Source organism: Trichomonas vaginalis, chromosome V, assembly GCF_026262505.1.
Source record: "Trichomonas vaginalis G3 chromosome V, whole genome shotgun sequence".
Lineage (NCBI taxonomy): Eukaryota > Parabasalia > Trichomonadida > Trichomonadidae > Trichomonas > Trichomonas vaginalis.
Window position 1 is genome coordinate 15,911,456 of NC_067207.1, and position 23,610 is coordinate 15,935,065.

General features: G+C 33.6%; 9 protein-coding genes across 9 annotated transcripts, besides 6 other annotated features; 5 read left to right on the forward strand and 4 right to left on the reverse strand.

Annotated features, from left to right (window-relative positions):
- Window positions 1-1,928: part of a mobile genetic element that runs on past the window's edge.
- Window positions 1-1,928: part of a mobile genetic element that runs on past the window's edge.
- Window positions 1,270-1,928: a terminal%2Cinverted (terminal inverted repeat of Maverick-3 transposon ID:TVAGG3_0344500).
- A 654-nt stretch (window positions 1,929-2,582) lies between these two features.
- Window positions 2,583-2,728: a mobile genetic element.
- A 497-nt stretch (window positions 2,729-3,225) lies between these two features.
- On the reverse strand, window positions 3,226-4,830 carry TVAGG3_0344690 (protein ubiquitination; the record flags this gene model as incomplete). Its single annotated transcript, XM_001316890.1, has 1 exon — window positions 3,226-4,830. The coding sequence occupies one exon, from the start codon at window positions 4,828-4,830 to the stop codon at window positions 3,226-3,228; it is 1,605 nt and encodes a 534-aa protein (XP_001316925.1).
- Window positions 4,831-4,865: 35 nt separating this feature from the next.
- Window positions 4,866-5,413, forward strand: TVAGG3_0344700 (uncharacterized protein; the record flags this gene model as incomplete). The annotated part of the gene is made up of 1 exon (XM_001316889.2): window positions 4,866-5,234. One exon carries the CDS (start codon window positions 4,866-4,868, stop codon window positions 5,232-5,234), a length of 369 nt encoding a protein of 122 aa, XP_001316924.1.
- Window positions 5,414-5,908: 495 nt separating this feature from the next.
- On the forward strand, window positions 5,909-6,987 carry TVAGG3_0344710 (thioredoxin reductase; the record flags this gene model as incomplete). The annotated part of the gene is made up of 1 exon (XM_001316888.2): window positions 6,020-6,934. One exon carries the CDS (start codon window positions 6,020-6,022, stop codon window positions 6,932-6,934), a length of 915 nt encoding a protein of 304 aa, XP_001316923.1.
- A 371-nt stretch (window positions 6,988-7,358) lies between these two features.
- Window positions 7,359-11,560, reverse strand: TVAGG3_0344720 (centrosomal protein-related family; the record flags this gene model as incomplete). Its single annotated transcript, XM_001316887.1, has 1 exon — window positions 7,436-11,560. One exon carries the CDS (start codon window positions 11,558-11,560, stop codon window positions 7,436-7,438), a length of 4,125 nt encoding a protein of 1,374 aa, XP_001316922.1.
- Window positions 11,561-12,043: 483 nt separating this feature from the next.
- TVAGG3_0344730 (uncharacterized protein) lies at window positions 12,044-12,822 on the forward strand (the record flags this gene model as incomplete). The annotated part of the gene is made up of 1 exon (XM_001316886.1): window positions 12,277-12,546. The coding sequence occupies one exon, from the start codon at window positions 12,277-12,279 to the stop codon at window positions 12,544-12,546; it is 270 nt and encodes an 89-aa protein (XP_001316921.1).
- A 50-nt stretch (window positions 12,823-12,872) lies between these two features.
- On the forward strand, window positions 12,873-13,561 carry TVAGG3_0344740 (EF-hand family; the record flags this gene model as incomplete). Its single annotated transcript, XM_051230861.1, has 1 exon — window positions 13,009-13,449. One exon carries the CDS (start codon window positions 13,009-13,011, stop codon window positions 13,447-13,449), a length of 441 nt encoding a protein of 146 aa, XP_051100591.1.
- A 433-nt stretch (window positions 13,562-13,994) lies between these two features.
- Window positions 13,995-15,535, reverse strand: TVAGG3_0344750 (serine-type peptidase protein; the record flags this gene model as incomplete). The annotated part of the gene is made up of 1 exon (XM_001316885.1): window positions 14,050-15,525. One exon carries the CDS (start codon window positions 15,523-15,525, stop codon window positions 14,050-14,052), a length of 1,476 nt encoding a protein of 491 aa, XP_001316920.1.
- Window positions 15,536-15,684: 149 nt separating this feature from the next.
- TVAGG3_0344760 (putative death-receptor fusion protein (DUF2428) family) lies at window positions 15,685-19,861 on the forward strand (the record flags this gene model as incomplete). Its single annotated transcript, XM_001316884.1, has 1 exon — window positions 15,869-19,861. One exon carries the CDS (start codon window positions 15,869-15,871, stop codon window positions 19,859-19,861), a length of 3,993 nt encoding a protein of 1,330 aa, XP_001316919.1.
- A 535-nt stretch (window positions 19,862-20,396) lies between these two features.
- TVAGG3_0344770 (uncharacterized protein) lies at window positions 20,397-20,798 on the reverse strand (the record flags this gene model as incomplete). The annotated part of the gene is made up of 1 exon (XM_001316883.2): window positions 20,397-20,798. The coding sequence occupies one exon, from the start codon at window positions 20,796-20,798 to the stop codon at window positions 20,397-20,399; it is 402 nt and encodes a 133-aa protein (XP_001316918.1).
- Window positions 20,799-21,150: 352 nt separating this feature from the next.
- Window positions 21,151-22,187: a mobile genetic element.
- Window positions 22,188-22,300: 113 nt separating this feature from the next.
- Window positions 22,301-22,330: a mobile genetic element.
- The last annotated feature ends 1,280 nt before the right edge of the window (window positions 22,331-23,610 follow it).

Genomic DNA, 23,610 nt, shown 5'->3' on the forward strand with positions numbered 1-23,610 from the left:
TTTTTAATACAAAGCTTCAAACGGTAGTGAGAGAACAACTGACTGCGGAAGGACATCCATTACCTTCAGAAGTTACCATAGCATATAATTTTGAAACAAACTCAATAGATTTTAAAGTCATCTGCAAAGAAGTCAGGTTTTACATTTAATGAAGCAGATGTATATTCGAATGAAAACTTCAAAGCTATTGCATGGTTAGATAATGACGATTGCTTTAAGAAAATATTTAAATACAGTGACTCAACGATGTCAATAGATGACCTTCGTGGAATGTTACCATCGACGTTTACAGTAGAAGGTTCAGCAGGATTGCTTACAAGATTGTCAATTGGTGGTATTTGGTCTCGTGAGAACATTGTTATAAAATCCAGTATAAGTGAATTTGCTGAAGAATCTATATTATGTCTTTCAAACTATATGTATTCGCCGCCGAAGCATTATAGTATAACAAACTTTGTCAGTAAGTTTAACATAAGACTTGTCGAACCTTCTTCAATGAAAGATGTTGTGCTACCCAAAGATGGAAAGGATGGACTCATTATTGAGATGATTTTAATAGCATATTAAATGAGCTTGTTCTTGAAGGTCATTCATGATGAAATAACTGTTGTAGAAGATGTTAGCAATTGTTCAGACATTTTGAAGCGTATAGATGATATAAGAAAGAAGTTAGATAGAAAATGAGAATGTTTATGTTTCATTGACTTTCTCCAGTAACGAGAACTTTTATGAGATAATATTGAAGAGAGATGATTTTAATATGGTGTAAATGGTAGCTTGGGCAGCTTTAGGCGCAATGGGAACAAAAGCATTAGCATTTGGAGCAAAAGCACTTGGAGCTTATGACGCAGTAAATAAAATGAGTGGAGAAAGGGTTTCAAAGACATTAGATGCAAATAAAGGAAAGATTGGAGGTTGGGTTGCAAAGAAGTTAAGATTAAATAAAATAGGGCTCATAAATAAAGCATCCAATTTGGTTGCGACTGAGTCAGAAAATGCTTTAGGAAAGGACGATGAGTTTGCAAAACACGCAAAAGACTTTAATGACCAGATAAGGTGAAACAATGCATTTAAATAGAGTCGATGGAACTAAAGAAAATGTTTCTTCTCCACCAGTAGTTTTCCATGGTCCTATGGAATGTATGGAAACCCTTACGAAAGACCATTTGACCCATTGACTGGTGGAAGTAATGGTATCATTACGGACGAAGAAGAAAGACAGTCAAGTTGGAGACAGACGTGAAGAAAGCAACTAAAAAGAAACCAAGGAAGAGAGTTATAAAGCAATGAATTCAACAGGGTGAAAAAAGAGGTGAGATCTCACCACTTCACCTAAATTTATTTTTGTGCTATGTTTTCATACGAGTGGGAGTGGTGATATCATTAATTTTTAAGTTTATTTTATTTTTACTGAAAATTTTTATTTGGATGTAAATGACAGAACAAAAGCAACTCATTCGAATTCCACAGTATAACAAACATACATTTAAACATTTATTCTTCCTTCCTGAGCATAACATGTTCTTTCAAATACATCCGAGACCAGTTGACTTTTCATTGACTGTGTATAAAGATAGAAATAGTTATATCATTAAACCATACGATGACGAAGGTAAGTTATGTAAATTGTACGTTAAGAAGTTAGAGAAAGTTTATGGCTTCAAGTATGACTACAATAGGGTTAACACTGATGATGAAGATATTGAGGAAAATTTATGAGAACATTAGTGAAGTCGTTAGTGAGAACGATAGTGAGAACGTTTATTTTTTACATTAGTGAGTTCGTTAGTGAAGTGGTTGGCGGTTTTGTAAATATTTAAGGTTAAGTTAGTGTTGTCGTTTGTGTTGTAAAATATACGTTAACGGTTTTGTAAAGTGTCAAATTCACAAGTATTGGGTAAGGAGGCGCGCAGTGCCACAGTACCCAACTAAGCCATACTAACTTTGGTAAACAAATAAGTTTCATCTAAAAAAAAAGGAAAATAAAAATATAAAAATTGAAATAAAAACAGAAATATAAAATATTTTTAAAATGCAAAAAAGTTTCATACTAATCGTTTTTGTATAATATTTATCATTGAAAGATTATTGAAAGATATTTTGAAAGAAATCGAAAGAGTTAAGAAATATTGAGAAGAAGGACAATTGAATGAATTTTTGGCCGATTGTGCTATGCAAAGTTGATGATAATTGCAGGAAATTTTGATATTTTCGAGGTTTTGGAGGGTGTGAGTACTATTATATGTAATAGTATCTCACACCCTCCAATTCATCCTATGGCGTCGAGAAAATTTTGGTGAAATGTCGTCGCATTTCACCAAAATTTCTCAGCGCCATATAGAGAACTAGAGTCTGCGAGGTACTGATTCTATCTATGTACCTCGCAGACCCTAGTTCTCAGCCAAAATGGCTAAAAATTGCTCGCAATTGTTTGCCATGTAAACCATCACTTTTTGAGGAGATTTGACATTCTGTCAAATCTCCTTTTTTCGTATATAAGATGTTGACTGTAAGAAAGGCATCCTTTATCTGAAATAGATGCTTTTCCAACAATCAAATTCGAAGATCTTCGACGTTGTTGTAAAAAGAGAAAGAGAAGGAAAGAAGAGGAAGGAGAGGAAGAAGGAAAGGAAAAGAAGAAGAAAAAATGAAAAAAGAAGGACATATTAAATATAATGCGCACTTAATAGTGCCGAGGCGGCGGAGCCGCCGAGGCGCGATTTTTTTGACCCTATATTACCGCACGGCAATGTTTTTCTCGATTTTGTACAGCCCTATGACAAATAAATATTATCATAATTAGAAGATTCAATAGTGTGAATTGCATTTCAACGATGAAATCTTTATTGTCAAACGCCTAATGACTCAAGTTTTAAAATATGATATGAATTATTAAAACATTTTATTGATTTAGATACAAAATAAGTTATAATTTTAAAATTATCATTGAAATTCGACGAATGATGGTAGCCTTTCCATGATCATTTAAATTCAAATATAAATGGTTGCATTTTGGTCTATCTCATTTCTAGGCAAACGTGTAGATGAAATTTCAATATCGGTAAAAATATAATAGAAATCAATGAAAAGATATATTTGAGCAAACAATGTTATTGCAGTGCTGTTGATCACTCTTATGTCCTTCAAGACAATAAAATACCGAAAAATTAAAATTGAAATTAGAAATTACAATAAACAATAATATTTACATCATTCATACAATATTTATAAATCAACGAGAACTCCAAAGAATTCCATGTTATTCAAAGCCAGTAAATTATCACCACGAGCGTTTGGTCCTGTCATTCTAAGCCTTACGTATCTATAACTAACATTATTTCCGCTTTGGCAATCAAATGATACGACTTTATTTGAGCCATTTAATTCGTTCGTATCTCTTTCATCGAGAATTGCCCAATTAATAAGATCATTGGATGCTTCTATTGCCCATGTTTTAAGGTGACACGAATCTTCTGAGAATTTTATGGTCTTTATCGTATATTTATTTACGACTATTTGTCTTTGCATAAAATCGAAGAGAATAAACTGGCCAGCCTTATTCTGGCTGAACCAGTAATTGTTCCAGCCTCTATCTGCTACCTGCCATGGACAGCCATGATCACTAGAACTCGATGTAATTTTGACAATTCCGTTTTCACTGACATTTCCGTTCGCTAGTTGTGCGAGTGATGATAATACACCATTTAAAGGCTCTTCAGCGTTAAAAGAGATGTTCGTTAGATGCCTATTTGCTAACGGAGTTTCAGTTTCTTGTTCGTCAATAATAAGGCTCTTCTGAGGTGATTTAGGAGACTTTGGTGAGCCAGGAACTGCTTGTTCGCTGATAATTTCTTTGGTTTGTTCATATTTATTTTCTAATATCTTCAATTGTCCTCTAAAGTCTTCGATTTCTTTATCTTGCTTCCTGCGCTCGTCTTTGGCACGCTTTTCCATGGAAACTAAACGAGTTTCTATCTCAGATACGTCATTTTTGAACGTTTTGGCTCCACTGTTCACTTTTTGAACCAAACCGGTAATATCGTCCATGAGTAGATCGATACATTTGAGGATCGTATCAACAGAAGTTGATGGACTGTGCATTTGAGAGACAGAGTTGTACATTTTCTCAATTTTCGATTCAATTAGTGTTGTTTCTGAGACATATAGTTTTGTCAGCTTAATTAAAGTATCGGCAGCAATGACTGGATCGAGATTTGGATTATCAAGGAAAGCAATAGCTTCATCTCTTGTAAGGTAATAAAAATCGATTCCTTTTGATAACGCTGATGCAGGTTTTCCATGCATTTGAAGCATTTTTTGAACAAATTTGAAATAATTACTTTGATCTTTGATTTTTATGTTTGGATTATCAACACATTTGAGTATAAACTCTAAAGGTAAGTTTGCGAACTTATCATTCTTTAATGCTCTGTCAAAATTCAATGCAATGATTTCATCAAGTCCTTCAACAAGTTTTTGATCTGTACTAAGCAATTTCTTGATTACCATACTGATATCAGGTCCTTCATCGATAAAAGATCTAAGTTCTGAATATAAAGTATCAACTTTCCAAATCAAACTCAAACTAAACAAATCATAAACGCTTTCACTTGTAATTGTATACTCTTCACCTTGTATTGCATTGACGAATTGTACAAAGTAGTCTTCCTTTATTGGTACGTCTATTGTAAGAGATGTCAAATCTGTACCAGCAACTAATTCCCTGAACTTTCTTGAATATAAAGATGCTTTGAACTTGACAACAGGAAACTTTTTGCCGCCAAAGAGAATTGTGAAATCCTCTTTGAGCTGGGATTGTTGAGAACTCATTTAATTTTGTCACTTTTTTAATTTATTTTTTTGGAATGAAAGGTCCTACAATTATCTGTGATGGACAGTTTGCTTCTTTGCTTCTCGCCAAATTCGACACAAATAGGCAGGCTTGCACTACAACAATCCAAAAAGAATTGGCTAATCGAAATACTTTATTCTACAACGCTGTTTATGCAAATCATACGTCAAATCTAGAAATACAACAAAAAGTACACAAATACAATGTCTTACTTCGAAAGTACCTCGTTTTTGCATCAAAAAGTGCTCGATCTCCAAAAAATCTCCAAGAAACATTAAGATTGCTAGATTTCGTAAGTGGAAAAATACTTTATGATAATCAAATGGCAAAACAAACTAAGGAAGAATTAAGTAGATTGGTAAATCAATTGAATCCAAAATGAAACATTATTCTGCATAGAGTTGTTAATACATTTTCATATAACTTTTATTCCAGCTGAATTAGAATTTTATATATTTTTTCAAGAAATCATCATTAGCATACAATAATGTCCTAGATCATTTAAGTATGTATATGTTTTGTTTGTACTTGTGTTTGGCCAATAAAATTTTCAATATAATAAATTCTATTTTTCAATATAAAGTATAACATTTATATCCGTTCCCATAAACTACCACTAAATCGACACGTATTCAATACTGTCAACCATAAGTAGTTTGGAATTGAAATTCTTTTTAGACCAATATTTTTTCGGAATAAATCAGTTATTTTTAGCGAAGAAAAATATCTACTAGCAAAATTTATCACCAGTACTTTATTATTTTCGTGATCGAGCGCCCCTCGATCGCAAAGTCGGCCCAAGAGGGGTTCATCGCATATAATGTCATATTGAGAAAGGCATATAAATGCCATATGTAATATTGGTTAGCTCTGATTTTTAATTTTGTGTTTTCAGAAAGAATTTCCCCAGAAATCAATGAGAGTGGATATTTGTGATCGAATGGTCGATTAATATTGGAAATAGATTATTTTGCAATCCTGCTCTAATAATTTTTAATGATTCACTTCATAATAGTTCGATAAAAATTTTTGATCACTTCACAAAATTGAAAAGACCTGACTATCGTTGTATCAACAAAAATAACACAGAATAATTGAGTATCTTATTTAAAAGCTGATATTTAATTTACAAAACCTGTGAAAAAATATTTATGTCATTTTCAGTAAATGTCTGCTCAAGCATTCGATCTCGTTATCATTGGCAGTGGCCCAGGTGGCAGCACAGCAGCTCTCTATGCCGCACGTGCCGGTCTTAAGACAGTTGTTCTCCATGGTGAAGTTCCAGGAGGCCAATTAACAACAACAACAGAACTCGAGAACTTCCCAGGCTGGAAGGGCACAGGCCCAGGCCTTGTCGAGCACATCGAACAGCAGGCTACAGCCGCTGGTGCTGAGTACAGATACGAAGTTGTCACAAAGGTCGACTTCTCCGTCAATCCAAAGCGCCTCGAGACCGATATGGGCACAACATACGATGCTAAGACAGTTATCATCGCTACAGGTGCTACAGCCGTCTACCTTGGCATCCCATCTGAAGAACGCCTTAAGGGACGTGGTGTTTCCGCCTGCGCTACATGCGATGGTCCACTCTACAAGGGCAAGAACGTTTGCGTTGTCGGTGGTGGCGATGCTGCTGCTGAAGAAGCCTTATTCCTTAATAACATCTGCAAGTCAGTCCACATGATCCACCGCCGTGACCAACTCCGCGCCTCCCTCCCAATGAGAAAGCGTGTTGAGAAGTCCACAATCAAGATGGTCTGGGACTCAGAAGTTGACGAAATTCTCGGCGAGAACAAGGTTACAGCCGTCCGCGTCAAGAACAACAAGACAGGCGAGACACAGGAGATCCCATGCGATGGCATCTTCATCGCTATCGGACACCGCCCAGCTACAGCTATCTTCAAGGAGTACCTTGAGACAGATGCCCAGGGCTACTTCGTTACAAACGGCTCTCCAGCCACAAAGGTCCCAGGCGTTTTCGTCTGCGGCGATTGCGCTGACAGAACATACCGCCAGGCTATTACATCTGCCGGCACAGGCTGCCAGGCTGCTCTCCTTGCTGAGAGATATCTCAGTGACTAAGCAGATATAAAATAAAAGGCATCGTTACTTTTAGCTCAAGTTTTGATCAAAAATAATTATTTTTTTTATAATCTTCAACAATCTAGAACTCAAAAGTTCAGTTCATTACTCCTACAAAACAGTAATCCAAATCAAATCACTCGACTAAATTTATAATTTCTAAAATTATCAATTTGAGTATCTTGATTTACTACTACACATCCAAACTATATTCTACGAAGATGACATTTTAGCCAACCATTAACATCGGTTCTAATGCATTAATTACCATCTAAGATTCTATTTTGACAATTTGTTAAAAGTATTGTTGAGAAATGATTCAATACATACTGTTTAGCGTAATCCATGTTAGTTTTTGCATAAAAACGTTTTTCTTTTTAAAATCAAAATTGATTTTGTTTTTTTTTAATGTAAAGCTGTTATGGTTTGATTAAAATAATACAAAAGAGTTTCCTTTAAATTTCAAATTACAAAAAAATATAAATTAAAAAAAATATAAAATTAAATATCGTCTTCACTTAACGGCGGTTCATCATCCGCTGGTTCATCAACAACTATTGCATCTTCCTTTTCAGAATCCTTGTTCTCCTCATCATTCTGCTGTTGTTTATTTTCTTCATTATTTTGATTTTGTTTGTTTTCTTCTTTTTGTTGTTGTTGTTGTTCATTATTAATTGATCTTGATTGTTCATTTTCATTTGGTTGTTCTTCTTCCTCGTTATAAGATTCTTCTTCATCAACAACTCTGTTTAAGTTTCCTCCTTCGCATTTAACAGCAGCAACGAGGAAGACCCAAGCAAGATACAATTCATGAGGAAGAGGAAGAACTTTAACAGACAAAGCGAATTCAACGCCATCTGCAAGTGTCAAAAATGTTCCTTGAGCGCGAACTTCATCAGTAATTCTATCAACACTTGTGAAAGGAGCAGCGAAAGGAGCACCAATAACTCTGTAATCAGCCAAGTTCTCTTCCAAGAAATGCAATGGCTCAGACATGTCGACGACTTGTTCTCCATTTTCTTTCTCGATAATCATGGCCAATGATTTTTCGATGACTTTTTGGATGTCGTTGTTCCAATTCGTTGGTTCACCACCTCTGTCTTCTTCAATTGCAGCTCTTAAATTCGCTTCGATGTCTGCTTGGATGTTCTTTGCTTCTTCTTCATTCGGCTTGTCGTAATTGATCTGTTCGTTGGCATCTTCGTGAAGAGGAGTGAACTGGAATTTGTTGTCAAAGAATGGAATCCAATTCTTCTTATTTTCCAAATTCCAATCAACTTGCCATGGAGTAACTGCTTTTTGGACATTGCACCAGATGTTGCTTTCGTTAAATACAACACCGATGCTTGTCAATGTGCAGCTTGTCTCTCTGGCATCGAAGAAGTTGCCTCTGACAGGATCAATAATCGCGATATGGTCTGAATGCTTGATCATGACGTAACAAGCGGATCCATTCAATACATCACTGCCGATTATTACGTAGGTGTCTCTTCCAAGTGCCTTTAAGAAGCAGCAAAGTAAAATTGCATGTTCTTCTTCATCTCCTGAGTGAGAGTCGAGGAATTCCTTGCAGGAGAGCCAGACATCTCCAGCTGTATGGTATTGCTGGGCATCAGGAACGAATGGAATACTCGAAACAAATCTGACCGCTTGTAAAGGAGTTTTGATGGTTTCTGGAGGGTTGAGGGAGTAAATATATCTGCATAACAATACAGATAATCCATCATCTCGTGCACACATGACTCTGAACTGTCTTGGATAATCAAATGACTTCTTATTAAGTTTTGTGGTAAATCTGTTCGCTCTTTCTCTGATTTCCAATGACTCCAATGATGTATATGGATTGGCGGTCGGTGGATCAGCGATTCTTGGCTTAATTGCAATAGATGCGACCAAACCAATGGGGCTGGCGTTCTCAGAGAAGTAGGCAAGTTGGATAGGAGGTGTATTAAGTGGGAATCTGCCTGTTAATTCGCCTGTTGACCAAACAGCCGTCATAGGTAATTCTAATGAACCCAAAAACCTCTCTTCAAATAGATTTTGGCTGAAATCGACCCTGTCGAATAAGTCAATTCTGATCAGTTTCGAGGCAACGTCGTTCATTGATGGAATCTCTTCGCCTTCGTTGACCAAATTGAATCTGATAAGCTCGTTCCAGTCATTATCTGCAATTCTTGTTAATCTGACATCGTTATCCAAACAGATTCTGACAAATAATTGATGTTGAGCGTCATCATAATCAGGACCAAGTCCAAATTGTGTTCTGAGAGGGATATTCAAGGCTCTGACAACACGGATAACAAGTTGGGAGTACTCGCAAAGAGAATTAGTTGGAATTCCATCTTCTGGGACAGGATGCAATGGTCTGCTCTTCCTGAAGAAGTCTTTGATGGCTCTCCAGATGGAAGATCCACTTGGTGGCTCGATTTCTTGGATAATATTTGCTAATGTGAGCTGATCATCGACTTTCTGCTCTTCAGTGACCATCTGCTCTTCTTTGAGTCTCCTCATCTCTTCATCTATCTGTTGTCTCTGTATTCTTATGATATGCTGTTGGATTTGTTGAGTAATTGTAGAAGGAGAGAAACTTGAGAAGAGAGTTTGCTCTTGTAATGGGTCTAGTTTGAATCTCCCTGCTACTCTCTCTTGGTTTCTTTGAGCTTTGACTCCGGCCAACATTGATGAGACATAAGGATCATTTGGATCATGAGTATCAGCCCATTCAAGGAGTTTAGGAACACTCATGAATCTACTTGGATCCTGAGCAAGTTGTTTCTTGGATTCTTCGTCGGATGTCGGTGGTTTGACAAGAATTCTTTCTTGAGGACATGGCATCACAAAACTTCTTGCATAAACAGTACCAATGGTCATTCTGCCCTTTCCACTTGGCGGCCGAGCTGTAAATTCGTAAACATCGTCAACAACTGGCATACCGACAGATGTAGCAAGATTTACAACGGCAATCTGGCGTGGTCTGACGTATCCTGTTTCCCAGATCTCGCATATTACGTTTTCTGGCACTTTTGTAACTTCGACTTCGATGGCCAAATCTGGTAATGCGACAAAATCACGGGAAAGAGGTACTTGTAATGAAGTAATATTAGTTTCCGCGCCAATCTTAACACGAACGTAGATCTTTGCTGCTTGTAATCTTTGTCTTCTCTGTTTTTCTTTTTCTGGACAATTAACTAAAGGAGTTACATCCTCGTTTTCTGTAAGAACAGGACGCCAAAGAGGATCTCCTGGGAGATGTAATCCAAGTTTGGCATGATTCTGACGAAGTTCTTCAATAACAGCATCAATTTGTTTTTCTTCACCATTTAATTGGGCATAACGAACAATTTCTTCTGCGCGATGACCAAGATGATTCTCAAAGTTCTGTTCCTGCTTTTCTTTCTCAGCTGCTGTGAAATTTCTGACTTGCCATTTAAGACCAAGGCTGTGGATTCCGTATCCAACAATTCTTCTGTAGTCTTGTAATTCTTTATATGTTGTTACGAGCTCTTCGCGTTGTTGACGAAGAGAAGCTTCAGCTTTGTCTTTTTCTTCATGGAATTTAAGAATGTCTTCAAGGAGTTGGCGTTCTTTAGCAAGTCCTTGTGGAGATTCATCGCATCTTGCCATCTCGTTTCGAAGAGCTTTTATTCTATTCTTGTAATATTTAGCAATTGGAGCATCTGCGTCTCTCATGATAGCATCATAAAGTTGTCTAATACGGCTATCAAGTAAATCTTCGAGAGTTGAAAGTGGATGTGTAAGAAAAGTAACTTTTGGAATTTCAATGCGAATCATTCTTGAAACATCGACATCTTGAACACCCCAAACTGCTGCTGGATTAAATTCGAGTTGATCTTCTGGTTTAACTTCCGGTTCCTTTAATTGATCGCCTTTCTTTGCTTTTATTGGAAATTCAGGAGAAATTTCAACAACATTAGGTGTATCATTTCTCATATTTCCGTCTGCTCCGAAGAAGTATTGCCCATTTGGATCATCCCAGAGGAGACGGTTTTCTAATCTCGTTTTGTTTCCTTTTTTAACTAAAGGCTCGTTTGGAACAAAATAGCCTTCAGCGGCAATATCTCTGCCACCAGGAAGAGGAGTTTTATGCTGTACTTTGTCTGGCAACTGATTTGCTTTAATATACATATTTTTCGCAACATCGTTCGGAGTTTTTTGTAAATGATAGCACTGCGCTTTTGATATAACAAACTCTGTATCAATATCTGGTATTTCCTCGTCAGGGTTCTCTAAACGATTGTTACTTCTTGCAGTTTGGTAACGAGAAACTGGATGTGTAGACATTCCACCAGGAGATGATGGTACAGAACCGTGAAGATAATATTCATGCGTAATAACTGTTTCTGTTTCGATTTTACCTGAAATGAAATATTGTTTATAGCGTGTTTGAGTTTGTGGATCACCAGGAGGTGGCTTAACTGGTGATAGAGGTGGTTCTGCGCCTCCACCAGCTGAGCTGATTCCCATTGATTCATCTAATTGTGGAACAAAAGGCAAAGTTTGCTCTATTTTGATGTTAGGAGCGATAATATTGCCTTGGCTCATCTGTGTTCTAACTCTGTCTAACAGAGCTTCCGAACGTACAATCACATTTTCATCCGTCGACATTATTACTCTCCTAATTTTTTAACGATTTTGGAATTTTACACTTGAATTTTTATATGGATAAATTTTATATAATAAATAATATCGTATGCATATTCAATCACGATTTATCTTGATTTTGCTTCTGAATTCCAAATATTTATCAACGAGATTTTTGAATTCTGGAATTAATGAATAAGACATGACACATTCTTATCAGCTCATTTTAACTTAACAATATGACACGTTTATACACTTATATATGGAAATAACAATCTTTTATTTTTTCTATTGAGCACAAAAAGCAACATAATTCCATTATTTGGCAATATTTCCTCGACTAACGAAGGATATTTCCTATCAAATGTTAACTTAGACTATGATCTTCAGCTCAATTGATTAATCAAAATATCAACGATTTCATTTTGCTTACTTGCTCTCTTATATCTGTAATACTCAATGAAGGCAAATGCAAATCATTGTATTGATAAGATCAAACATTTTCTTGGTAAAAGCCAACAAAAAAAAATATCATGACTTATGTGAGTGATAGCGATGATAAAGAGGAGTTTTCCCAGAGTGAATCAGAATTAGATATCCAAACAGAAATTTATCGGTCTCCAAGATTGTTTTATGCAAATATTTTACCTATTTTACCATATTTTACTGTATTAATATTTTTAATAATGCTTTTTATTGGAAATTTCAAATTCAATTGTTCTGTTAACAGAGCTTTTCATATGGGTCCAAGTAAACACATTTTCAAGATAATTAATAAAAAACGTATCAAAATTGTTGAAAATCCAATAGTTAAATATAATCACAGCTGCAAGTATACTTTATACAAAATGCAAGACACCATCTATTCTTCAAATCAAATCAATAAATTAATAACTTCAATAAAAAAGACAAATGAAATGCTTCACGAATCTGAAATTGAACAAGAAAGTCAGGAAAAAAATGACCTTTCATATGATATCAACTTTGATCCATATGCAGAATATGATTAAGACAAATTTAATGCAATAATCGACATAAACATCAAAATAACCGAACAAATCTAGTTTACACTCTCACGAATTACTCTGATTCTTTCATATCCTAATTTTGAAAAATTCATTTGTATTTTTTTGAAATCGAACTATAAGACTGGTTCTTAAGTTTAAGATTACTCAGATACTAACTAAAATAAGTTCTATTTGGGATTCATGTTGTCTCAAATTTATCAAAATTTTTGTAATTACCTTTAATTTAACTTTAACTCTGAGTATAGAATTGCTCATCTGAATAAATACTAATTTTCATACCTTTCAGTGCTTAAATTTTTCAAAATCGAGTTCAGATTTCGAATTTTTAAAATCTCCCCATAAATGTGTTTCGAAATCAGAATTTTTATATTGTACAAGTCAACCATATTCTAAATCAACAAAAATCGATGATTGAGTCAAATCCAAAATCTCATTTATCGTTCAATGAATTTTAGTGAAACTCAGATTAACACTCTGAGGAAAATATTTGATGAACAAGCACAACCCGGGCAATCGTCAATAAACGAAGAAGGTCTAAGGAAGCTACTTATCGATCTTGATATTGATGAATCATTTGCTCCACCAATGTTACGAATTATAAGTGGTTCCAACAATAATGGTAAAATAGAATTCGATCAATTTTTGACATTTTTTCAGATACTACTTTCCCAGAATATTAAACAATTCTTCGAGCTACTGTTTAACGCTATTGATGGAAATAGCGATGGAAAGTTATTAGCTGGCGACATTGTTGAGTTTGGCAAACTAATTGGTGATGAGATTACATCCGAAGAAGCAGATCAGATCATTATGCAATGCGATTTAGACAAAAGTGGATCAATTGAATTCAATGATTTTTGGAAATGGTTTAGCGAAGAAAGATAGTTCTAGTAGAATAATACAAAATCAATACCAGATTCATTAATACATATTATTTATTTTAATATTACTATAGATTGTTTGTAATTTTGAATAAAGATATATTTTCTAAATATACAATCACATTAATTTCGTTTTAGAACTTCGTACATAATATTATATAACTATATAAGGATAAAAATTAAAATTCAAAAAATCATATTTAAATTTAACGAACTGTCCATCTCCATATACAATATCACACACAGAGAAGAGATGTTTACTAGGAACACAACTATTGTAAGTGATATTGCTTATTATTGAGTGAATATTTCTTGAAGAAATAACCTATCAATATAAATTTAATCAAAGAGAATTGAAAGAATAATTTCATCCTGCGAAGTATTGACGCAATGTATAATAGTTTCATCAATTGCTTCTTGTATTAGAATCCCAGAGTGAAGAAGAATCTTCTATAAACATCTGGCCATAAAGGAGATTAATAGTGCAAATTATTTCATTAGAGGGAATATTAGCAGAATCATGGAATATTATAAAAAATAATCAATATACACCGCATGATTTTAATAGCAATGTGAAATATACAAAAAGGATAGATATAAAAATTTAGTTCAAGTTTTGAGATATCAATGGCTGTGTTGATAAATCTGGTTTTCCGCCAGATTTGCTCACACAAAGTATAATTAATAAAATAGTAAACAACAGAATAACAGCAGAAATTGTTCCAACTATAATTTCAACATAAAACATGTTGAAGTATTGCCCATTATTAATAATTTCAACAGCTTTGTTGATTGCTAGACCAGTAATAAACTTTAAATCATCTTGTCTTGCATCATAATCCGGCTCGAAATCTTCAGCAAATCCAGCATTTTTGATAATAAAAGCAAATCTATTATAATCTGTATTATTTGTTGTGCAAGAAATATCTATATTTTGATCGTATTCGCCAATAGTGAAAATAATGTTTTCAGTTTGTGGATCAGTACCTAAATGAAGTCTGTTGAATATATCTGGATCAGGAAGTGTTCTTTCGAGGAATCTTAAGCATATTTGATCATTGTAATACGATGAATTTAATAATGGACTCCTTAAATTTCCATTTGAAACAGGAAATCCGCCCAAATCATGGCATTTCAATTGGAAATAAGGACGCATTGGACCATATTCAAGTCCTAGTTGTGGTCTAAGATCGTAGAATGAGTTATTAGTGAATATTTTTGTGTAATTTGAAAGTATTTTAATAAGTTCAGTAGCAAAGCATGGTTTAAATTGATGTAGTTCCTTACACATATTGTTAATATGTTCTACGTTTGAAGAATTCCTTATTCCTCGAGACATTGCCTCAGAAAACATGTATAAGAAATCTACAGTATTATTCATGAAATTTTCAGCGTCAGGGATACTGAAATTCTGCATCATGTACTTAGTAGATTCGTTTTTAGCAACGACAACAGTTTCAATTGTATTATACACATCATGCATCACTTTATAACAATTTGTTGCTTCAATAGTAATATTACCCAGGAAATAAGCTTCCTTTTGATCGTATTGTGTAAATGTGTTTATGGACACTAATGGCGCTGATGATGCCCACGCTCCTAAGTAAAATCTCTTAAATCCGGTTGAAGCCCACGTAGCCAAGCCACCACCGTATCCTTTTCCCATAAGGAAGAACTTGCAAAAGTCAGGCTCGGTACAGTAATCATTGCGAATCTTTCCTTGTAAAACAAAAGATTTAATGTCAAGAATTGCTTGAGGTACTGAACAGTATTGCATATTAAATTGGGACATATTCACAGTCGGAACTGATTTTCCAAAGTATCTATGCTCAAGACCGATAATAACTGATTTTGTTTGACTTGCAATTTCAAGAATTGGGCCTGGTGTTATTTCGTTTGGATCTAATTCATTTGCTCCTCCAAGATAAAGAATGATGTTTCTTGATTTATTTGCGTAATCTGAATTTACAAAATACCTTTGAGTGAAATAAGTCGGTTTTCTAGCGAAATGATCAACCATTTGAGTATAACTAAGCGTTTGCACAGTACTCCTAGCTATTGAAACGAAGGAAAGCAACATTCAATTGAATTTTGAAAATAAAAATGATAAAACTGTTTTATGGCAAATTAACAAATATATTACTTAACAGATTTTAAAGATTTTTTACTCATCACAAACGAAATCATGAGTAAATTTAAAATTTTCTTGAAAAATTCAATAGTGTTTGAACAATTTACCATTGTGATTAAGTCGAAATCATACAGTGTAATTTAATCACATCAATTAAATAGCATATTGATGGTAATTTATAATGCCACAATTCCAAAAGTATGGATTTTGGCAACATTTTTGATTAATTATGCTAATTTAGAATATGGATAATCTACTTATATGATTTTTAATATGCATTGGAGTTCAAACAATGAACAAGCTTCGTGATCTTCTTTCTGACTCTTCATCACTCACTACAAAAGTACTTGCTCAGTTTGATGCAAGTCTTTTAGAAGCAGTCAAGGAAGATAAGGATGCTGCTCTCGAGTTATTTTCTGATTATCTTTTCTCAGAAAATGCAAAAAACACAACACAGATCTTTCTTGCTCATGCAAAGAAAACATTCGATAAAGAAAACGCTTTAGACCAATTTGTTGCATTAACACAAGCAAAAATCGAAAAAAGTTTTTGGAATACACAAAATCCAAACTATTCAAGTGCAATTAACTTAATCAATATGTTCGGAAGTGAATTATTATTCAACCAAAATGAAATTAAGTTCGTAGATCATTTCACAGCCAACATTACAAAAATACCAGCTGATTCTGAATCGAATGCATTCAAGATTGTTGAATTTTTCTTCTCATACGCCAAGACTCCGATCGAAATCGAAGGCAAATCCGATGAAATTTGTGAAAAATCTTCAACTCATTCGTATTTAATCGCAAAAATACTCGAAAACATCAAAAACATTGATTCATTTGATGCAGTTTTTGCACTTTTAAGGTGTTCAGCATCATTATTCAAAGATATTTTCAATGATGAAATTATTGAATCACTTTTTACTGAAAAAGACTCAAAATTGAAGCAATTTTTAACAGCACATCTTCCACACCACATGATTGTCCTTCTTATTTCCATAATCTCGCGTTCAAATACCGAAGCAATCGATTATTGTTACAATGAATCTAAGAAATTGATATTAAAGAGCCACGAAATCATCGAGCGAGTCTTTGGCTTTACAGCTCTCAGTCAAATTGTCAAGTTTGTCGCTTCAAAAGACGATTTTCTTGATTTATTAGTTGATTGCATGTTCAGAGACATTGATTCGAACAACCACCTTATTACATCTACAATCAAGACCATCTTGAACAGTATTTTCAAGACGATGAAAGACGATTTGCCACGAATTTGCGCTCATATGATGCATAGAATCGACCATCTTGATTGGAACGCCAAACTGAAGACATGGTTATTACCACAGTTACTTCCTTATCTCGATACCAAAGATTTTGATCCAACACAACTGATTATTATCGCTCAGAATTTATCTGATGCAACTTTTGTGACGAAATGCATTAGATCGTATGCCCATTCTGAAGAATCATGTGAAAACATCCTCCACGCCACCATAAACTACGTCAAAAGCATTCCGATTGAGAAAGATTTACCCTCATTACGTCCTTTATTCGATCCTATGTTCGACGTCAATCCGAAATTCGTTAAAAAGGCGTTTGACGAGTTCAAGGAGATAAAGGAGACACATACACGTGTCTGGCTGATGTTTGAAGCATCAAGAGCCATTGTTAAGTCGAAATGGGTTTTAAATCAAACGGAAATTTTCGAAAATATCAAGTTTGGACTTCAAAGTCTTAACTGGGATATTCGAGCAACAGCTTTTGATATCTTTATGCTCGCGGGAATGCCACAAAACCAAGAAGAAGCAAATTTGGTTGTTGATAACTTCGAAAACATGCTTTATATGGATAGTCCGAAGCATTGTTCGATGATAACATCAACAATGAGTTGCGCAATGGAAGGATACAGTGCTGGAAAGAACAGATTTAAAGTTGATGAAATAATTAAACCGTTTTTGGCCAAAATCTTGGATATTCTTGATACCCATATGATTCCATCATTCATTACAAGTCACAAACAGTTCTGTTTGGACTTAAATTCCTTAATTATTGCGAAATTCCCAGATCTTGAAACAGATTCTCATTTATTATCTCTCGGATCACTTCTTTTGGATAACTCATTGACTAAGTCCGTAACAGAAGTCATCAGAAAGAGAATGACCCAGTCAGAATCAACAGAAAAGTACTTCAAAGAAATTAAGAACGAAAGAGTCCAAAAAAATTTATTCGCTCAGACAGATGTCGCTGAGAATGAGAACCTAAAGGTAAGAGAAGGACTCCCAGCTTCAGAACAAGAATTCAAAGAATATCTTGCAAAAATACCAAAGGAAGAAATGTGGGAAAAGCAGGTACAGATGCTCTCAGACATCAACGAATCCATTCGTGTACTCAAACACGTCATTTCCGTTGAAACAATTAAAGAATCCGCTGATCAAATTTTCGAATTATTGGTAAACACAAGGAAATTGGGAGTCGCGTGCCAAGGACAAGAAGGTTTACAGTACATTGTTGAATGTTTACCACCTAAAGAACTCACAGAAATTTGCGATAAATGGACTGACCAAATTATTTCAATTTTAGGCGGATTTGATATGAAGAACATGCGTAGAAGTGCTGCATTACCTTTAATAGCACTCACTATCATCAGAGTTCAAACTTCTGACGTAATGAAAATGAATGGATCGAAATATCAGAAGCTTATTGAAGCTCTGATCTCTTCAATCAAGACAACAGAGAACTGTACTGAGGCTACAAATGCTTTAAACGTTTGCAGAGCTGTTTTGACCGATAAAGCAACATCAATCCACGGAGATTCGATTGTTCCTTACGTCATGGAAGCCATTCTTGATGTTCTAAGGAGATTAGGCGGTTGGGAGGTTGTCGCTGCTGGAAACCTCTGTTTATCCGCAGTAATCAGAAAACTGACAAAAATCGGAACTTTACAAAATGGCAAATATTTGACACTTGAACAATTTTTTGCCAAAATGTCAAAAGTTAGGGATTCTATGATATCCAGTCTACAAGCTAACAAGCACTCTGTTTATGTTGCATTGACAATTTTGACTCAATTCGAAGCATCAGAAACTGACGAAGAATTACAAAAATTATCATTGAAACACATCGGAGATAGAGATTGCAGACTTCGTCGTGCAGCCGCTCGTGCATGCTACATGTGTACATCTCGTAATGACAGACTTATTTTGTTCAAAGAGTTAATTAACTCACTTTACAACAGGGAATCGATTGTTTCGATTCAATCTTATAACACATTGCATGGTGTGTTCGATTTAATGCGTGAGATCGTATCAGATGAAGGTTTCGTTTATGAAGATGAATTTCCAACTTTAGATTTCAAGAAGATTCCACCTTTCATATGGTCAGACATCATAATTGTTATGCAGAAGCTTAAATTAACTATCCCAGATGTCACAGACTTCACAGATAATGAGTTTACATTTGATGAGTCTTCATTAGCATCATTATCATCGTCATCATCAACATATTCACAGAGGATGATGACTGCTATCAGTCTTAGAAACTCTTATTATCCAAAGGACTTCCCAGAAAATGTAATTAAAGTCGTATTAGGAAAATCCGCACTTCAATCCGTCCAAAACACATGCTTATCATTTGCAGTACAAAGAATACAGAACAACCACAATATTAACTCAGACCCTCTCATAGAAATGATCAAGAATGAAGACAGACCAATGATTTTGGCCGATCTAATTTCACTTTTATCGTCTTCTGAAAAAATACCAAAGTCAGTCATTGGTCTTAATGAAAAATTTGAACAGTTATCATTTATATTATCAGAAGCTATGACTCCTGTTCATATTTCCATCGCAAAATTGCTTCCAAAGATTATTAATTTGGATACAAGGTTTGCATTAAGTGCATTACGTCTAGCGATCGATGAAATACCAGCAGTAAGAGTTCCTGCATCTTCTGCTCTTTCAGATTTCGTTGGCTCTGAAAATAAAATTTCAGAAATTTCTTCTTTCAGATTAGCAGCAAAAAAAATTTCTGAAATGGACAGTTCAGTTGTTGCTAGAGGTTGCCTCAAATGGGCATCTCTTGTTGATGAAAAGAGCAGAACTGACACTCATGGAGAACAATTAACAGTTTTAGTCGACGAATTCTTCTTTGGAAGAGAATTATGCAAAGCTCTTCAAGTACAAATACCATTCTCTGATAGACAAGCTGTTCCTCTCGTAGAAATGAGAGATAAATACAAATCTGCAATAATTTCTGAAGTAGAGAAGAAATATATAAATAAAGATTAGAATGATTTATTGTTTTTATGATATATAATTTTTTCATTACAAATATTATCAAAATATCGAAATTTCATGAATGAAATTTTTATTTTTACTAATATCTATTAGAATTGTATTGCAAATGTTTATATTTTGGTCGCATGAGCTCAAAATACCTGTCTATGATTTCAGATGTCATTACAAATGTTTACATAGAATCAAATGCATTCAGATTCTTTTAATATCCCCAATTCACCACCCACACCATAAAAGATTTTTTTTCCATAAGAGAAGAAATAATTGATTGAAATTAGCTAATGTCAATGAAATTCTGTCTAAGCTTTAATAGCAAGACAAATATCACGCCATAAAAGACAGGTTTATTGAGGAGATAAAAATTTATGAGAGTATAGTAAACGCCTTCCTATTGGAGATTCTTCTAAAACTTAAAGGTCAATTAATGCTTATGAATATGTGAATTATAATACATTCTAAAATACATGAATTTTCAAAGAGTTAAGATTTAGTAATCAAATATGAACAATTAAATATAATAACATTCTTAGAAACTTTCATTTCTTAAACCTTGGATGGTCATCTTTGGTCCATGATTATCAAACTGAATCTCACGGGTATCAAAAGAGTATGAGTCGAAATCACAGACAGGTATTTTGAGCTCGCCAATTTTTTCATCCTGAGACCAAAATGATTTTCTGTTATATAATGAGAGAATTATTGATGAGCGTTCAACATCTCCGTATGTGAACTTATAGTTCTTGGATTGAACTCGAGTTCCTGGCTTGAACTCAATCACATGGTTCTTGCAATGCTTTGGAGAACCAATGTACAAAAACATTAAGCCATGAAGTTTGCTGAACCTGTCTTCTTGGACATTGATGCTGAAGTCGAGTGTGTTCTTATTAGCATCGTTCAATGGCATGTACTCGCTTTGTTTGCTGATCATTTCTTTTCGAAAAATGAAGTAAAGACAGAAATTTTTATTTTCATTGTCATAATCGTTGAATATTTCAAATTATGAGGTTATTAAAATTTCAATATTAATGATAAGTGATCCATCCATAATTAATATTTAATTCCAGTAAGAGCAAAATCAATTTTGAAAGAAAAAAATTTTGACTGTCATCGATGCGATTTATATGATGTATGCCCATAATATATACCATTAATACATTAAAGTTGAGAAATCCAACGATTGGCCAAACAAAAATATTATCACAAATTTGTTTGATGGCAATTCAAAAAATTGAATGGAATATCTCAACGTAATTTTTTTGGAATTTATAAAAACATATTAAGGGTGCACACGAGAGGATCATGTAAACTTCAGAATTTAGAACCTTATTTTTAGGCATTATCTTGGCTACCTATTTAGGCTCGAAAAGCAAAAAATATCAAAAAATACAACTTGAGTCCATTATGACCCTTTCATGGAGGTAGTTTTTATCCGCTAGTATTTTCCCTTTGAATCTCTTTACAATTCGAAATCAAATTCAAACCTCAGTAGAAGAAAGGAAGAATCGACTTACTACGGTTGTAATACGAATAAATACATATATTTAATTATTTTTATTTACATAATAATTGTTTGAAGCTCATATTCCAACAAATTTTTAAATAAAAACATTAAAATGTTGAAAATGTTCATATATTTTAATAGGGTTTTGGCACTTTATTGAGGAATTACTACATACATAGTCGAACTGAACTTGATATTTTGAAATTTAAATTATTTATCAAAATTAAAATTTAACTTGAAATTTATAATTATTTAGTCATATTTTGCATAATTCTAAGTAGATTTTGTAAAAAATCAAGAAAGAAAAATTTTAACGTGCTTTATTTTTTCTTTTTTATAATAATACATATTATTATATAATTAACATATTCATAATGTTTCACCCTTTCAAAAATATAATCCTCCTCTCAAATAAACGTACATACGGGTGGCCTCTTTTTTCAAAAAATTAAAATTTGAAATTTTGGGCTCAAATATTAGAGATTTTTTCAACCTTCAACGATATATGTTGTCTATATCAGACCTCCTTTCTTTTTGATACTTAACATTGTTCCTAAATCTTAGCCGTTAAGGCTGTTCTGAAAATATTTTTTTTCGAAAAAATTCGAAAAAAATTCTTCAAATTCAAAAATCCCTTAATTCCTGAGGATTTTGGAAAAAAGTTTTTACATGAACATGTGTATATTATATGAAGTATATTGATAAGGTAAAAATCAAATTTTATTGCATATTCATCGAGAAAATAAACTAACGAATCCTTCAAAATTGAGAGGGTAATCCTCCTCCTCTCAAATAAACGTACATACGGGTGCACCCTTAAGGAAATATTAATATTTAGAGATGAGAATCAAGTAAATTTCATAATTATGATGAAAAACGTATAAAAAAAAGAAATAATTGCTTTAATTTTTAACAAGATAATAACTTTTGAGTAGGTGACAAAAGTGCATACTCTTAAACAACCGTCGGATTTCCGGGTGAAATCGTGACACACTTTCGTCTTTCGTAGGCAGTGGTGGTTGTTACAAAAGGTAACTTCGAATGTAGCGTGAAATCTGCAAAAAAAATTCTGAAATTTGAATGGAGAACACAAAAATTGAATAGTTTACGTCAATAAAAAAGAGAAAAATGAAGCCAATGTGTCTCGAACCTAGGACTTAGAGCAGCAATCCCACTGTTTATCCCATTACACTACATGCCTCTCTCACCTCTGTGAATGAGGTCAACTATATGATAACTTTTTCCCCATTATATTCTTGTGGAAAAGTGACAAATAGCAACTTTGACCCTCTCTCAATAACTTTTTTTGCATATTTTCTTTTTCTATCATGATACAATTGTTTTTGCAAATATAAATGTGAATTAATAACAAAAAGAAGAAATTGTTCAATAATGCGTAAATATTGGCATAATTAAATGTATGTCAAAACTACCCCATGATGAATAGCTTATAACCCAATGATCTTTCATTATTAATGACATACTTTTCCTGATGGAAAAATCTCATTCATGAGCAAAAAGCAAAATAAATGTGAGAAACTCATAGGATATATCTGTTCTTTAATGAGGCTGAAATCTAGTTTCAAAAATACGAAATGAACAACTGAACAACATTTTTGAGAAGGAAAATTTTTATACTTTTGAATGGATACCGAAGAATTTGAGAAGTACTCAATTTCAAATTGTATTCAATTCGAATAATCGAAGTAGAAACACAAATTTCATAGATTTATCATTTAGATGCTGATATGATATCAATAAATTACATTTTTATTGCTTTATAAAGCTTTTTAAATTTAATTTTAAATTTAAAATAGAATAACGGACTTAAAATGATGAATTTACTTCACATACATATTATTTTTCATATTACTGTGTTAACGTATATTCAATTCTGCAAATATTCATTAGTTTTTGATGTTTTTCTTCAATTTTATGCTCATTTCTAATGATTTGCAAAAATATATGTTTTCAATATAACTGTCATGAAGTAAATATAGATATAATATTAACAGATTATATTTCATCTTTAAAATTTAAGAATTAAATTTTTTTGTAAAAATGTTAATTCAAGCAGGGAACTTTGTCCAAAATGAATATCACACTAATTTGATCTAAAGTTCATATATATTTTGGGATTGTCAAATTTTTTTTCAACGTTGAGCGGGAAAAGTCTCAAAATTTGAATGACCATCAAACAAATTTGAAAGAATAATTATCGTTTGGCCAATCGTCTATT